Below are 16,190 nucleotides of genomic sequence, written 5' to 3'. Positions count from 1 at the left end.
AATGAATATATGTATTGCTTATTTCTCATTATGATATTCATTACTATGTGAGGATTTCATATGGAAGATAAAATTCAAAAATGTTTCTATCTGTATGTATGCATCTGATAACAAAATATCTGTTTTATGCATCGAACTTTGAGATATGCTTACCTTTTTACTCATATATGTGAATGTGAATATGTGATTTTTGGGCATATGATTATTGTTTTACTAGGTAATACACATATATGCATAAATAGTATATTTTGATACTGTGATCCTATCTGGTTTATATATATATATATATATATATATATATATATATATATATATATATATATATATATATATATATATATATATATATATATGTGCATTTCCACTATAATATTGTCTTTTTTCAATATGTCTATATATAATACAGTTTTGTCTACTGTTTTTTTCAAAACCAAAAACATTTTAAAAAAAAGTTTCGGAAACAACAAAATTTTCTCAGTTTTTTTTTTTTTTTTTTCGCAAAAAAAAAAAAAAAAAAAAAACTGTATTAAGTTTTGAAAAAAAACTGAAGTGAACTTTCTTTTATGATTAGTTTGAAAAAACATTTTTTTTGCTTCTTTTCGAAAAAGATTGTTTACATTGTTTTTTTTTTTCTTTCCCTTGTTTTTTTGAACCGAACAAAAACAAAAAATCGAAACATATATGTTTCTTTTCTTTACCAATCTGCGTTCGGCAACGATCTTGAGACGATCGGCGATGATGGCTGTGACAAGAGGAGATGGAGGATGGCGGCAACAAGCTTGGGTTCTTGGCTTCAGATCTCTACTGTCTCTCCGCTTTTCTCTGCGAAACCGATCACCGGTGGAGAGACGCCGGCGACCAGTGAGCGGCGACGGCAGGACTGGTAGATGATGCGTTTTTTTTCATCTCTTTGGTTCTCTCGCTTGAGTAAAAGCAAATAATAGCCAGCAACGTAATTTTTTTTTCGTTTAATATTCAGAGTCTGCAGCGTCTTCTTCGCTTTAATTAAAAATAACGCCAGAAGCGTTAGGGTTTCTTTTAGCTATCTAATATTCTTTGATCCACCTTTTATTTGGACCACCTTTATCTATATGGATCATTGTTACATGGGCTATTTTTTATTCTCATTCAAGCCCTCATTTGTTTGGACCATTTTTTTGGGTATGCTATATTATATGTTCCTTGGGCCTTTTGTTTATTGAAATAAACTAGGCCACACATTCTATTTCTTTGGTCCTCATTTAAATATTTTCTGTAGAAATGGCTGCTCTCGCAAAAAGAGAATTCGCTGAACTCGCCCTCGATGGAAGCAATTTCCTCACTTGGGCGCTTGATGTTGAGATATATCTCCAATCTACAGAACTACTGGACACCATTGAAGAGACATCAATGAGCACTACAACCCAGAAGGCAAAAGCGCTCATTTTTCTCCGCCACCATCTTAACCACGACCTCAAGAATGAATACTTAACAGAAAAAGACCCCTATGTCCTCTGGAAATCTCTTAAGGAACGCTTTGACCAACAGATGTCATTGGTCCACCCCCAGGCCCAACATGGTTGGCTTAACCTCAGATTTCAAGACTTTAAGTCTGTGACTGAATACAACTCAGCCCTACACAAAATTGTGTCACAACCGAAGCGCTGTAAGCAAATAATTACGGACGAGGATCTAATTGAAAAAAATCTATCCACGTTCCATCCAAATGACCTTGTGCTCCAGAAGCAGTACAGGAATACAAAGTATGCTACGCATCCAGAGCTCATTACGACTTTATTGGTGGCTGAAAAGCATAGCCAGTTATTGATGCATAATCACAATGCGCGTCCAACTAGCGCTGCACCTGTGCCTGAAGCACACACTGTTGCCCAGCAGAGCAACAATCGGCAGGGTCGAGGCCGGGGAAGGGGGAAAGGTCGTGGTAGGGCCCCAAAGCAAGGTGGCAGAGGGGGAGCTAGCAGTAGTGACTCCCGTCATCAGAACAAGCAAACTCAAAGAAATAGACCAACCAAGTCACAACAGAACTCCGGTCAGTCGCAGCCATGTTATAAATGTGGTTGCAAAGGACATTGGTCTAGGACATGCAGGACTCCTAAGCATCTGGTCGAGGTTTACCAAAAGATGCTCCAGCAGGAAGGAGGACAAAAGAAGAAAGATTCTGGGCAATCATCTTTGCCTGAAGCAAATGCCCTCATCTTAGGGAATGATGACCTGCTAGGTGATGAACTAGCTGATTATGGAGATCAGGAGTGATACTCCTATTTTTTTTCTCTCGTTCCCTTATGGACATCCATTTTACTTCATGCCTGCGTGCATGTTTATATTTGAACTCTTTTGTCCTATATGAATAATGGATCCTTTATTTATGAACACTTTTGTTCTATTTGAATAAATACAATGGATCCTTCTTACACATTATCTTGATACCCATTCCTTTTCTTTAGAGATATGGGAGATGAATCAACCCTATGCTTGGTTGATTGTGCGACTACGCACACTATTCTGACAGACTGGAGATTTTTCCAAACGTTCCAGGAACACAAAGGCAACCTTTCAACCATAGCGAATGATGACATTCCTATTGTGGGCTCCGGCAGAGCTTCACTTATTCTTCCTAACGGAACAAAGTTGATAATTGATTCAGCCCTCCTATATCCTCAATCAAAAATAACTTTGCTCAGTTTCAGGGATATTCGGTCCAACGGTTTCCACATAGAAACTAAAACTAAAAACAATACTGAATTCCTTGTTTTGACCAAAACGGTCTATAACCAGGAAAAGGAAATTGAAGAACTTCCTTCCTTTTCTTCAGGCCTGTATTATTCCAATATCAGGCCCCAGCACTCCTGCGTTGCTCTCGCAGTGAAATTTAAAGATACACATTCTTTCAGTCTATGGCATGACCGCTTAGGTCACCCTGGGCAAACAATGATAGGCTGGATTCTTTCAAATTCAACTGGACATAACCTTCTTAGGACAAACATTCTTTCTACAAAAGATTACACATGTGTTCCATGTGCACAGGGAAAACTTATTGTTCGTCCCTCGCGTCCTAAGATTGATTTTGAGTCACCTGTCTTCCTGCAGAGGCTACAGGGTGATATTTGTGGACCAATTAATCCTTCATCCGGACCATTTCGATATTTTATGGTCCTTATTGATGCTTCCACCCGATGGACACATGTGTGCTTGTTGTTCACTCGAAATATGGCATTCACAAAATTCATGAGCCAAATCATTAGGTTGAATGCCCAATTCCCCGATTATCCTATTAAGAACATAAGAATGGATAATGCTGGTGAATTCACTTTGTCAGCTTTTGACGATTATTGTATGGCCATGGGAATTAAGGTGGAACATCCAGTACCATACATCCACACCCAGAATGGTTTAGCTGAATCTCTTATTAAAAGAATTAAACTAATAGCTAGACCATTACTGCAACGGTCCAGTCTACCAGTAAATTGTTGGGGACACGCAGTGTTGCATGCTGCAAATCTAATTCAACTACGACCAACTGCATATCACGATTATTCCCCTCTACAACTTGTATGTTGTAATGAGCCAGACATTTCTCATTTGCGTGTCTTTGGCTGTGCAGTTTACGTACCTATACCACATCCACATCGTTCTTCAATGGGCCCGCAACGTCGATTAGGTATTTATGTTGGGTATGAATCCCCTTCTATCATTAAATACCTCGAGCCTATGATAGCAGATCTGTTTACTGCACGGTTTGCTGACTGCATATTTGATGAAGATCATTTCCCGGCATTAGGGGGAGAGAAAAGCCCAGCTTTAAAAAAATGCCACGAAATTTCATGGGATGAAAAAGATCTTCAATATCTTGACCCACGTACTAGTCAAATTGAACTTGAAGTTCAGAAAATAATAAATTTGCAAAAACTAGCAAATAATCTGCCAGATGCATTTACTGATTATAAAAGAGTAACTAGGTCCTATATTCCTGCAGAAAATGCTCCATCAAGGATAATTGTCCCCAAAGGACCAGATACTAACACTGACACTATCCGACGCCAGAAGCGTGGAAGACCAGTTAGTGCAAAAGATGTAAATCCGCGGAAAATTAAAAACAATAAACAATCACAGTTACTCCAAAATCGTCCTGAAGACAAAATACCCAGTGTAAATGCACCTGCTACAAATAAATCTAACACTGGGAATACGAAACACCTTCACCAAGATATGATAGCAAATGAGAAAGACTTGGTTGAAGTAAATATAGAATCTGCCATAAACTTTTTCGAAACAGGAGAAAATCTTAATAGAAGTATAACAGTCATCGACAACCAATTCGCCTCTACAATTGCTCTTCACATTTCTTTCAATAATCTGGATCCGGAACCAAAAACTATAGTGGAGTGCCGGAAGCGCTCCGATTGGTTGAAATGGAAAGAAGCAATTGAGGCTGAGCTCAACTCGCTAAATTAAAGAAAAGTGTTTAGCCCTCCTGTACTTACCCCTAAAGGCGTGATCCCAGTAGGATCCAAATGAGTATTTGTACGAAAGAGGAATGAACAAAATGAGGTGGTCAGATACAAAGCGAGACTGGTAGCTCAAGGGTTCTCACAGAGACCCGGAATAGATTTTGAACAAACTTACTCTCCTGTCTTAGATGGCACATCGTTCCGTTATCTAATATCGATGGCAGTAAAAATGAATTTAGAAATGCAGTTAATGGATGTTGTGACCGCATATTTATATGGGTCACTAGACGCTGACATATATATGAAAGTACCTGAGGGCATCCAAAATCCTTTATGTAAAGGAAATACAAATAAAAATATGTTCAGGGTAAAACTACAAAAGTCATTGTATGGCTTAAAACAATCAGGAAGAATGTGGTATTGTCGATTGAGTGAATTTCTCTTAAAACAAGGATATGAAAATAAAGATATTAGTCCTTGCATCTTTACAAAGAAATCAACTGATGGTTTCTGTATTATATCCATCTATGTAGATGATATAAACATCATAGGGACAAGCAAAGATGTCAAGAGGGCATGCTTGTGCTTAAAGGAGGAATTCGAAATGAAAGACTTGGGAAAAACCAAGTTCTGTCTCAGCCTGCAGATCGAGCACCTCCCTGAAGGGATATTCCTACACCAATCCAAATACACAGACAAGTTATTGGAGAAATTCTACATGGATAAGTCCTATCCACTTAGTACTCCAATGGTAGTCCGATCACTTGAAGTTGATAAGGACCCGTACAGACCTAAAGAAGATAATGAGGATATTCTGGGACCAGAAGTTCCTTACTTAAGTGCCATTGGAGCACTTCTATATCTTGCCAACTACACTAGACCTGATATTGCGTTTTCAGTAAACATGCTAGCTCGTTTTAGTGCTGCTCCAACCAGAAGGCATTGGAATGACATAAAACATATCCTCAGATATTTACAAGGTACAAAGGATCTTGAGCTTCTATTTAAAAGAGACCAATACACCACATTAGTGGGATATGCGGATGCTGGTTTTATGTCTGATCCGCATAATGCTAGATCTCAGACTGGGTATGTGTTTCTTTCAGGAGGTACTGCTATCTCATGGAAATCAGTTAAACAAACATTAGTAGCTACCTCCTCAAACCACTCTGAGATTATTGCCTTATACGAGACCTCCAAAGAATGTGTATGGTTGAGGTCATTAATACACAATATTCAAGACTCGTGTGGAATAATGAATAATGGAAAGATCCCCACTGTCCTGTATGAGGACAATGCAGCATGTGTTGCATAAATGAGTAATGGATATGTTAAAGGTAATCTCACCAAACATATTGCACCAAAATTATTTTATCCACATGAACTCCAGAAGAGTGGTGAAATACGAGTCCAAAAGATCCAATCAAGTGAAAATCTGGCAAATTTATTCACTAAGTCCTTACCTACATCTACTTTTGAAAAGTATGTATATATAATTGGTATGCGTAGATTAGGAAGGTTGTTGTCTTCAGGGGGAGCAATAACACTTTAAATATAATGAAATTATTAGTCCAGAAGATTAATTCATTCACTTTGATCCAGAAGATCAAGATATATTATTATGATTTATACCTAAACCCAGAAGGTTTACAGTTGCACTCTTTTTCCCTTACTGAGTTTTTTTTTCCCACAGGGTTTTCTAAGTGTAAGGTTTTTAATGAGGCAACTGAAGCAACACATGCATTACCCATATGTCGTGTACTCTTTTCTCACTTAGGTTTTTCCCACCGGGTTTTTCTAGTGAGTTTTTAACGAGGCATGAATATGGTTAAATAATGTCCAAGGGGGAGTGTTACAAAATATATTAATTATGGACATTATGTCACTTTATTTGAGATTGATTAGTCATTATGTAGTGATTTGTAACCTACATCACTTTGTACTATAAAGGCTTGTTTCTTCATAATGCAATGACTAATTCTTTCTGGTGTCTTCATACTATCTCTACCTCCATAGTGTATTTACATTTGTATTGTTCCTGCAAATCCACCGGCTAGGAGCTAACGGGCCAACGGGCATCAAACATTTTAACAACTTTGATATTCTTGTAATTCAATCTCTAATCTCTATTTTTCCTAATCTCTTTTCTTATTCTTTAAAGAAAAATTTATTTGATGCTAATCTTCATAAGGAAGATCAATGTGATTATGAGACTGGAAAAAAATTTAAATGATAGTGTCCACAACAATGATAAGTATCACTATGATGATAAAAATGTTGATAGTTATTTAGACTATGGTGGTCACAATGATAAACCAAATTATTCAATTTTATTTGACATATATGATCCAAGCAATTGGGATGCCCTTGACCAGGGTTGCAAAGAACATCGCGCCTAGGCGCTAGGCAGCGGCCGACCGCCTAGGCGCCGAGTTGGTCGCCGTGATTTTAAATAATTTTTAAATTTTTTAAATTTAAAAAATAAAAAATAAAAATCAGGCGCTAAGGGATTTTTTCAATATTTCCCTTGAATCTAGATTAATATATATTTTTGTGGAAAGGGGCCCAAATTTAGATGTCGCACAGGACCTCTATTTTTATTGGAATGGCCTTGCTGAAAGCAGAAGGTGTTCGGCACAACAATGCCCATGTGCCATATTCAGTTAAAGTAGAAGGCAGAGTAACCTGGTGGCATAGCCAGCCAACATTCGTACCCGCAAGTGTCGGCGCACACAAACTTAGGTTTGAACCAAGCCTTTTTGCTCTCATTTCGGATTTGATTTCGCTCTCAGACTCACCAAGTATGGGCATTTCATAGCCTTGTCCCACCCTTTCAAGTGTACGGATTGCATAGTTTGCCTCAAGGCATTATCTCAGACAGAGACATTATATTTTTGAGCAAGTTGAGGTTGGAAGTGATGGAAATTGAATCTTGCCTGACTGGTTGGGTGAGTCAGGCTAAGAGCATCCTTATCAGTTGAGGTTATTTCTCAGTTATTTGTGGGTCTCAGCATCCACCTCATCCTTTATCATCTCATTTAATTACAAAAAACCCTTCTCCACATCAATTTTGAGTTATTTCTCAGTTTTTTATGCACCCACCATTTAACTCACTATATTTTAATTATTTCTCTTACTTATTGGGACCACAAATATACCATACTTTGCATAAGAAATATTTTTGAAATAACTCCTCCCCACATCAGCTATTAACTTTGAGTGGAGAGAATTCATGTAGAAATAACTCCTAAATAACTACTAGTGTGGATTCTCTAAGCGGTTGCGCAGGCGAACGGCCAATTGTTCGGGAGCGGACTGGGTGCTAGACTGCTAGTGATTCTAGAAGTCCACGCGGAGGCATTTAAGAGGAATTTTACTTACCTTTAGAGGTTATGTATCCATTTATTTTTGGCACTGAATTTAATCCAACACTTTGAACTTTAATATGTAAATAAATTCAAATTGTGTTTACAAATTTTGACACCACGGTTTTCCTATTATTCACTTGATAAAAGTTCTGGTTCATTGAGCTTTATTCGATGAATATAATTTTTCGCTGTATATCAACCTTGTTCAGTAAGTACTAAGAAGATCCCAGAATGTGGTTATACTAAGACGACAAGTCCAAGTTTTTACAAGGATTCAATATAATACAGTTTCCCACTGTCAAACACTGAAAGCGATTAGTAAAAAATGAGTATATAGTATATACATACAGTGGTAAGAAGAGACAAGCAGTGAAGCAACAGGTTATGCAGCTTTGAGTTTGGTGCTCTTCCGTCTTCTCCTTCCAAAAAATTTGAGGATTTCATCGATAAGAATAACAGGTGCTGAAACTAAGATGACCAGAAACCATTCATTTACACTCAACGGGACGACACAGAACACATCTGCAAGCAATGGCACATACAGTATGAGGCAATGTAGCCCCAACGAGATTGCCATTGCAACGAGAAGCCAAGGGTTTGTCCAGGGAGGCATGGTGACCAGACTGTTGTCTTCCGAGAGGGCATTCAGAGAGTTGAACATCTCGATAGCGACGAGCACAGAGAGTGAGAGTGTCATTGCCTTCACTTTGCCACCACCAAAATATTCGCATGGGTTTGAAAAGGTGAGGAGGCGATGATCACCCGCTGTGAATGGAGTCGCGCTGAAATTTGACCACGATGAGCACTCTCCCCAGTTGCGTAGCTGTGACAATTCCACAAGGGTGTGCCCATCACTCACAAGATTAATGCCCATGAAAGAAGCCTGAGTATACCACAGTATAAAGATGCCAACAGTTGCAATCCCCACGTATGTGCCGATCACCTGCCATTTTGATCACAAACCAACTAATGCCAAGTTAATTTACAAATTAAATGCACAACTACTTAGTTTGGTCGGTCGCGTACTACTCGATCACAATTGCCGCCAGTATTAACATGAAGAAATGAGGTATCAGCTATAAGGAAATAAACTATAGCTTTTGGCATAGTGGTAAGCATTTGATCCTAACAAGAGACAATAATTGTGACCATATTTCATCCAATAATAATAATAATAATAATAATAAATAAATAGCAACACTGACCATGTAGCGAATGAAAACCCATGAGTTTATTAGAGCATCATCGCTCTTCCGGGGTGGTTTCCTCATTATGTCAACATCAGCAGGGTTAAATCCTAGAGCAATGGCGGGTGGACCGTCTGTAACCAAATTTACCCACAGCAGCTGAACAGGTATCATACACTCTGGTATCTGGAGAAGAGCGGTCAGAAATATGGATATAACCTCACCAACATTAGAAGATATCATGTATCTGCACATCAAAGGAACCATGCATGACTTAAATAATGCTAATGGTTAAAATTGTGTGTGTGTGTACATCAATGTTACAAATCTTGCCTGATGAAGGCTTTCATGTTGTTATAGATGGAGCGGCCCTGTGCAATAGCAGAAACTATTGTACTGAAATTATCATCTGCTAGAATCATATCCGAAGCTTCCTTGGCAACCTAGAAAAACGATTCAGACCATAACAATGTGCAAGTGCCATTGTGGGTGAGAAGTAACAAGTGAGTCAGGAAGAGTTTAGATATATTATATTTGGTTACCTCGGTTCCAGTAATACCCATGGCTATTCCAATATCCGCAAGTTTTAGTGCAGGTGCATCATTGACACCATCTCCAGTCATTGCAACAACTTCGCCCATCTCCTTTAGCACCCTCACAATTTCTTGTTTATGTGTGGGTTCAGCTCGAGAGAAAACCTTTCCCCCAACTCTCGACAATATATCCATCTGTTGCTGGGATGAAAGACCCATAAACTCTTTCCCAGTAAAACTTTTCCCTTTAAGATCCTCTCCTTGAGAAAATAAATTAATTTCACGACAAACTACTTCTGCTGTGGACTTATTATCTCCAGTTATCACCATCACCTTGATCCCGGCTCCTCTACAGGAATCTATCGCCCTGTAAACTTCCTCGCGAGGTGGGTCCTGTCATTTAACTCAATTTTAGTAAATCAGTGAATTCAGCTTTTCGGTATAACATAATATTCACTATATACACTTAAGCTCACCCTCAGACCAACAACCCCTACAAAGATTAAATTACTTTCTAGCAAGGAGTAGTAGAAAGGATCAAGGAGTTTCTTGTGTGCGGGATGACTGTCTGAATAGTAGTCTGAGAGATCTTCCAAATCATCTTTGTATGCTAATCCTAAGCACCGCAGTCCCTTTGAGCTCATCTCTGAGTGTTTTAACAGTAAAAGTTTTCTACAGCACTCATCAATCGGTACAGTGGACCCATCTGCCAGTTGCACATATGAACTACGCTCCAGCAAACCCTCAACAGCCCCCTACAGAAACAGTGATGGTCAAATGCAAAAAAAAAAAAAAAAAAAAACTAAAAATAAAAAGCGATTATCATAGTGCACAGGCCACTTAATTAAGAATAAAATCAGCATCTGTAAGTAAAGCTACTAGCTATATATTTTGCGAGTATAACAGCATCCAAAAGAAATCTTTGAAAGAAAAATACAAAACACCATTTTATTTGCAAAGTTAGCACGTACAAATGAATCAGAGTCGGTATAAAATATCCGGGTATAAGAATCAACCTTGACAAGAAGTCGATTATTCCCATTAGGTTCCCGAACAATAACACTCATGGACTTGCGAAGCCGGTCAAATTCCAGAGTTGCAATCCTCTTTGATCGTTTCATCCACCATTCACAGCAGCCTGAGCAAATAGAAATGCTTAGTGAGTTGCTGAAATTATAATTGTAAACCCATATGTTTAGGCCTTTATTCCTCACCTAACTTCACTGTATTGCAATCAATTAGATAGTTTGAAATAAGCATTGCATCACGAATTTTGCTCCTCGCCTTGTAATCTGGTACTCCCATCTTTTCAACCAAAACCTTTAGAGCTGCCTCAGTTGGTAAGCCCGTTGCTCTGAACTGACGGCCATCAAAAAAAATCCCCGCATCATTGCAGAGAGCGCATATTTCTGCCAAGGCTTGTAAGTTGGCATCCATATTGTAGCACTTCCAGTCAATGATTCCACCGTCCTTTGGATCATAAGTAGTGCCTTCAACACGAAAAGTTCGTGAGCTTGTAGTTTTCCCTCCTAGAGTAAAGAATTCTGAGACAGACATCTGATTTGTAGTCAGTGTTCCTGTTTTATCTGAGCAAATCACCGTTGTGCATCCTAAAGTCTCTACACTGGGAAGTTTTCGAACAATAGCATTTTTTTGTGCCATTTTCCTTGTACCTAGAGCTAAGCAAGTTGTGATTACAGCTGGGAGACCCTCAGGAATTGCAGCAACAGCAAGGGCAACAGCAATCTTAAAATAATACGTGCACTTTTCAAAGGAAAAACGAAAATTTGTTGGCCATCCATTCACTACCTCCCAAGTGAGGAAATATTTGTAGTTGATAATCCACACGACAAGGCAAACAATGCCAATGACAGTCGTAAGCCTATTACCAAACTCATCAAGCTTCTTCTTCAAAGGTGTATCGCTTTCTTCCATCGATGCCTCGTGTATTTGCTTTTGTATCTTACCAATTTCAGTGCACATCCCAGTGCTAATAACGATACAAATGCAGCTACCGTTCACAACAGTTGTTCCTGCAAAAACCATGTTTTCTTTCGCCTGCAATTCACAATCACTCATCAAGATAGGCTCGGTGCCTTTTACAACTGGCATTGCCTCCCCTGTCAAAGAGCTCTGTTCCACTCTTAGGGTCAAGGTTTTCAAAACCGCAACCCTCATGTCAGCAGGTACTTTATCACCAACTCGTAACTCCACAATATCCCCGGGGACGAGCTCCCTTGCTGGCAAATCTGGTACTGAATATCCATCCCTGAATGTCTTTGCAGACTCACATTGCATCTCCTTCAGAGCTTCAAGCGCCTTTTCAGCATTGCTCTCTTGCCAAACTCCTACAATGGCATTTAGAACTAGAATCAAGAAAATCACAAATGGCTCTACATAGACTTCAAATCCAGAGTCCCCAGTTTCATTTCCATGCAAATAAGCAAGAATAAATGAGATGAAGGCTGCAACAAGAAGGATCTTGACAAGCATATCATCAAACTGCTCCAAAAATAGTCCCCACAAGGACTTCCCCTTCTCTTTCTGTAGCTCATTCCAACCGTATCTCTCTCGCCGCTTCTCAACCTCATATGTGCTTAGACCCTTGTTAAGCTTCACTTGGTACTCTTTCAGACACTCATCAACTGAAACTGACCAAGCAAGGAATGGCCTTTCATCCATTGGCTCTTGTATCTCAATTCTCAAGCTAAGTTGTCAGGCCAACTCAAACCCAAACAATTCCCTAATTCATCTCAAATTCCTAAAAATATTTATATTTAAACAGCAATGTCAGCTAAACAATAAACATAAAATACTGCTAAATACTAAAAAATAAGAGAAACTAGAAATTGCATAACCTTGTAAGATACCAGAAAATTGGGGAAAAAGAGAAGAATATTTAGAGCCAAGGACACTTAACCCCAGGAAAAAAAAACAAGAATTAAACTGGGATTCTGGGACTGACAAACTCATAAAATTTCCTTCCTTGAAATAGTCAAAACTTAAAGAAGAAACAAAAACAACAAAAAAAACAACTTCATACGGAAAACAAAATACACGGTCTTACCAATTATCAGTACTAGTGAGGTTATTGCATGCTCACATAAATGAAAAAACAAAATCAAGTTTTGGAATAGTAAGTAAGAAAGACTCATATTTTAGTAGCAGTTGAAAGTAAAAACAAAATGGGGAACTGAAAATGTAGCGACAGAACCTGCAGAGGAAGGTAGAATACAGAGATGCGGCTATGTGAGTCAAAAAGATGAGGAAACAAATCCTGGAAAGGGTGGTTTGGAGAATATTTCTTGATTCAAAAGGCAGTGCTTGGCATTCATAACTGGATCTGTAAAAACTTCACTTGCTTCAACTGCTTTACGGAAAGAAGTAAGACTTATCTTCAAGCAGTTAGAGAGAATTTTTTCTTTTAACTTCACTTGCTTCAACTGCTTTACGAGACGGAGTGAGGCTTATACCAATTTTGATACTTGAAGAACTATGATTAATTAATTTGGAACAAGATAATAATTTGAAAATCGAAGAATTAGTCAATTTAAAAGTAGGATTAAAAGTGAAAAAGTCAGTCTATATCATATTAACTCTGTGACATAACTTAGGAAAAAGGAGAAAAACAACAACTCAAATTATATTATTGAATTTTTTTTTTTCAAAATAGTCCCTCGACTATTGCTCATTCTTGATTTTACATTCCGACTTTCAATTGCATCAAATCTGGTCCCTCGACTTTCAAAATCAATCGAGGGACCAGATTGGATGCAATTGAAAGTCAAATAATAGTTGAGGGGTCATTTTGAAAAAAAAAAACCCTTATTCTATTAGTCTATTAATAATTTAGAGCGTGTAAAAAATCAAATTATATTGTAAATTTTTTTTTTTTTTTTTTTTTGGAATTTTTAGAAAAGTAAGAAAAAAATGCAACGTCCATCTGCAATGTACATGTCCACCGGGGGCGTTGGATGCCCCTTTTTTTCAATTTCCTTTTTGTCTCCCTGCCAAATGACCTAACAAAATTTCAAAAAAAAAAAAAAAACTTAAAATAATAATCTTGCTCTAAGATATTTAAAATTTGATATACCATCCTAATTATTCTTTAATTTTGCCACAATTTTATTATTATTATTATCATTTTTGTAATAGGGATATTCGCATTCACTATTCGAGAATATACATGTATGTAATAATACACAAACAATAAAAAATATGTAAAGCGTTCTAGAAAGACATTATGCAACAAACTCGATAGAGAAGGTGTTGACAAAATTCAAATGCATGACCTTTAGGTATTTTGCCACTTTTTTTTTTTTTTTTTTTTTTTTTTTTTTTTTAAAGGTAAAATAAACCATCTAACTTATTAACCAAAAGAGCAATTAAGTTGTTTCTTTTTTAAACCAAGAAATTAAGTTGTTAAACTTCAAAAAGTTTCAATTAAACTAGATCTTTAGCAGGATACCATCATGTAACCTATAAAGAATATGACATTTTAATATAAGATGTGTAAAGTAAATATTACTGATTAATATTTTTTATATTTAAAAAAATAAAAAGATCACTTTTTACATCACCACTATTTTAATCAGTGCTATAAAAAAAATAGAATTGTTGGCTGGCAGCAAAATAGTTTTTCTTCCATAAATTATATATGGAAGAAGATGTCTTCTTCTCCAGAGTTTTGGAAGGAGAAGTTTGCTATTCAACAACTGTAAGCATTGAAAATTTAAATAATGTTGTTGGACCGTAGTAGATAATTGATTGATAAATTAATTACTTTAATTAAATTAATTGGATTAATATTTATTTAATTGGGTTAATTAAATGGTCCATTAAATAATTAATTGGTCTAATTGCTTAATTAAATGTAATTGAATGTTGGATTGTTCGGCCCAAGTTGATGGAATATTTAATCGAGTTGGACCAGGCTACTTGGATGAATTGGGTTGCCTAATTAGGGCATCCTCAATAGTTGGGAATTTTACCCCAGATTTTTGTGGGTCCCAACATTCATCTCATCATCTAATATTTCACTCAATCACAAAATCTCTTCTTCCCATTAGTTTCAAGTTTTCACAATTTTTTGTGGACCCACCATTTTATCTACATATTTTAATTATTTCTTTATTTATTTGATTTATAATTTTATAAATAAACATAAATGAATTGCATATGTAAATGAACATACGTAAAAATTACAAGCTTTTATTTCCAAACTTATAATTAAAATAAAAGAACAATTATTAATTCCTAAAAAAACAATTATTCCTATCCAAAAAAAAAAAAAAACAATTATTAACAACCAAAAAAAAATAAAAAAAAAATAATGTGTGCTGTGCCGTTGCAATTGCAACGGCACAGCATGGGCCGGAAAATTAGCAACGGCCAAAGGCCAGGTAAATATAATTTCCATTCCACCGTACGGAAAATCTGACATAATGTTTAGAATTGCAGGAGAAAGATTCAGGCAAAATTTTACATTCCTATTTGTCAAAAAGTAATCTAAGGAGATTTTACTGTTTGAAAATGTGGGAATGAACCCCCTATTGGGGTTGCCCTTAGCGGGCTTGACTTGGTCTTGACCCACTAAAATTATATGTGGATTATATAATTTTGAAGAAATTGAAATATTTGATATTATTTGAAAATTTAATGGAATCATGAACCTAGACGCGATGGTGTCCCGATACATTCCTTAATTTAATTAAAGAAATTAAATTAAATAAGGAATTAAGAGTTGGTTGGAGATTTTCTCTCACCCTCACCACAATAAATAGTGGTTTCATTTTCAAAGAATGAAGCTCTGGAATCTGCATAACGAAGCTCTGCCGAAATCTCGCCAGGATATCATCTGGGACACGCCCGCAGTTGTACTGCGTATACTGCGCTGAGGAACACGCCACTTGAACACCGGAAGCCCTTCTTTGAAGATCAAGCTGCATATTAGCCCTTCATTGAAGAACAAGCTACATAACTCCGGCCCTTCAGCAAGGAACTACTCCCAGTTCGGCATACTCCCGAACTTGGCATACTTCCAGTTCAACATACTTTGAACTTGGCTTACTTCCAGTTCGGCACACTCCAGAACTTGGCATACTTCCAGTTCAGCATACTCTGAACTCAGCACACTTCCAACAAGGAACTCGGCATACTCTGAACTCAGCACACTTCCAACAAGGAACTCGGCATACTTCCAGTTCGGCCATACTCCGAACTCGGCATACTTCAAGTTCAGCATACCCTGGGCTCGGCACACTTCCAATTTGACATATTCCAAATTCAGCACAGTTCTAATAGGTATACTTCTAGTAGAGAATCAGAGGATTTCTCATATACAGAGATTGTACCCCTTCTTGATTGATACATACTACTTGTAACCGACACTTTGAATTTTGAATATATACAATTCAAGTTTTTCGCGTTTACAACAACATTTTTATTTTACATTTTCGGAGAACAAGATTGATCGATAAACTTGTGGGTAGAATATTTTTTAATACAAAAAAAAAATATAAGAAAAAGAAAATGAATCATTTAACAATAATACTATGCCATACAAATGTACAATTGTCAAATTTGAAAACAATGCTGATGTGAATGTCACATCAGCATTACCTAATACATAATGATAAAAATAGGTCAAAGGGG

General features: G+C 37.1%; 1 protein-coding gene across 1 annotated transcript; it reads right to left on the bottom strand.

Annotated features, from left to right (window-relative positions):
- Window positions 1–8,029: 8,029 nt before the first annotated feature.
- LOC109179556 (calcium-transporting ATPase, endoplasmic reticulum-type) lies at window positions 8,030–13,025 on the bottom strand. Its single transcript, XM_019329054.1, has 8 exons — window positions 12,751–13,025; window positions 10,751–12,297; window positions 10,553–10,674; window positions 10,013–10,291; window positions 9,546–9,929; window positions 9,337–9,446; window positions 9,022–9,250; window positions 8,030–8,759 (listed from the first exon to the last, which is right to left on the bottom strand). The coding sequence occupies exons 2-8, from the start codon at window positions 12,216–12,218 to the stop codon at window positions 8,199–8,201; spliced, it is 3,153 nt and encodes a 1,050-aa protein (XP_019184599.1). The 5' UTR covers window positions 12,219–12,297; window positions 12,751–13,025; the 3' UTR covers window positions 8,030–8,198.
- Window positions 13,026–16,190: the final 3,165 nt, after the last annotated feature.

This window comes from Ipomoea nil, unplaced genomic scaffold, assembly GCF_001879475.1.
Source record: "Ipomoea nil cultivar Tokyo-kokei standard unplaced genomic scaffold, Asagao_1.1 scaffold0927, whole genome shotgun sequence".
NCBI lineage: Eukaryota > Viridiplantae > Streptophyta > Magnoliopsida > Solanales > Convolvulaceae > Ipomoea > Ipomoea nil.
This window is presented reverse-complemented; position numbering and strand designations above follow the sequence as displayed.

Excerpts from the sequence above, each read along its gene's own strand:
- LOC109179556 (XM_019329054.1), bottom strand. The coding sequence starts at position 12,218 with ATGGATGAAAGGCCATTCCTTGCTTGGTCAGTTTCAGTTGATGAGTGT. Across the intron at positions 10,292-10,552 it reads ATAATCGACTTCTTGTCAAG|GGGGCTGTTGAGGGTTTGCT; the intron begins GTTGATTCTTAT and ends CTGTTTCTGTAG. Across the intron at positions 9,930-10,012 it reads TAGGGGTTGTTGGTCTGAGG|GACCCACCTCGCGAGGAAGT; the intron begins GTGAGCTTAAGT and ends GTTAAATGACAG.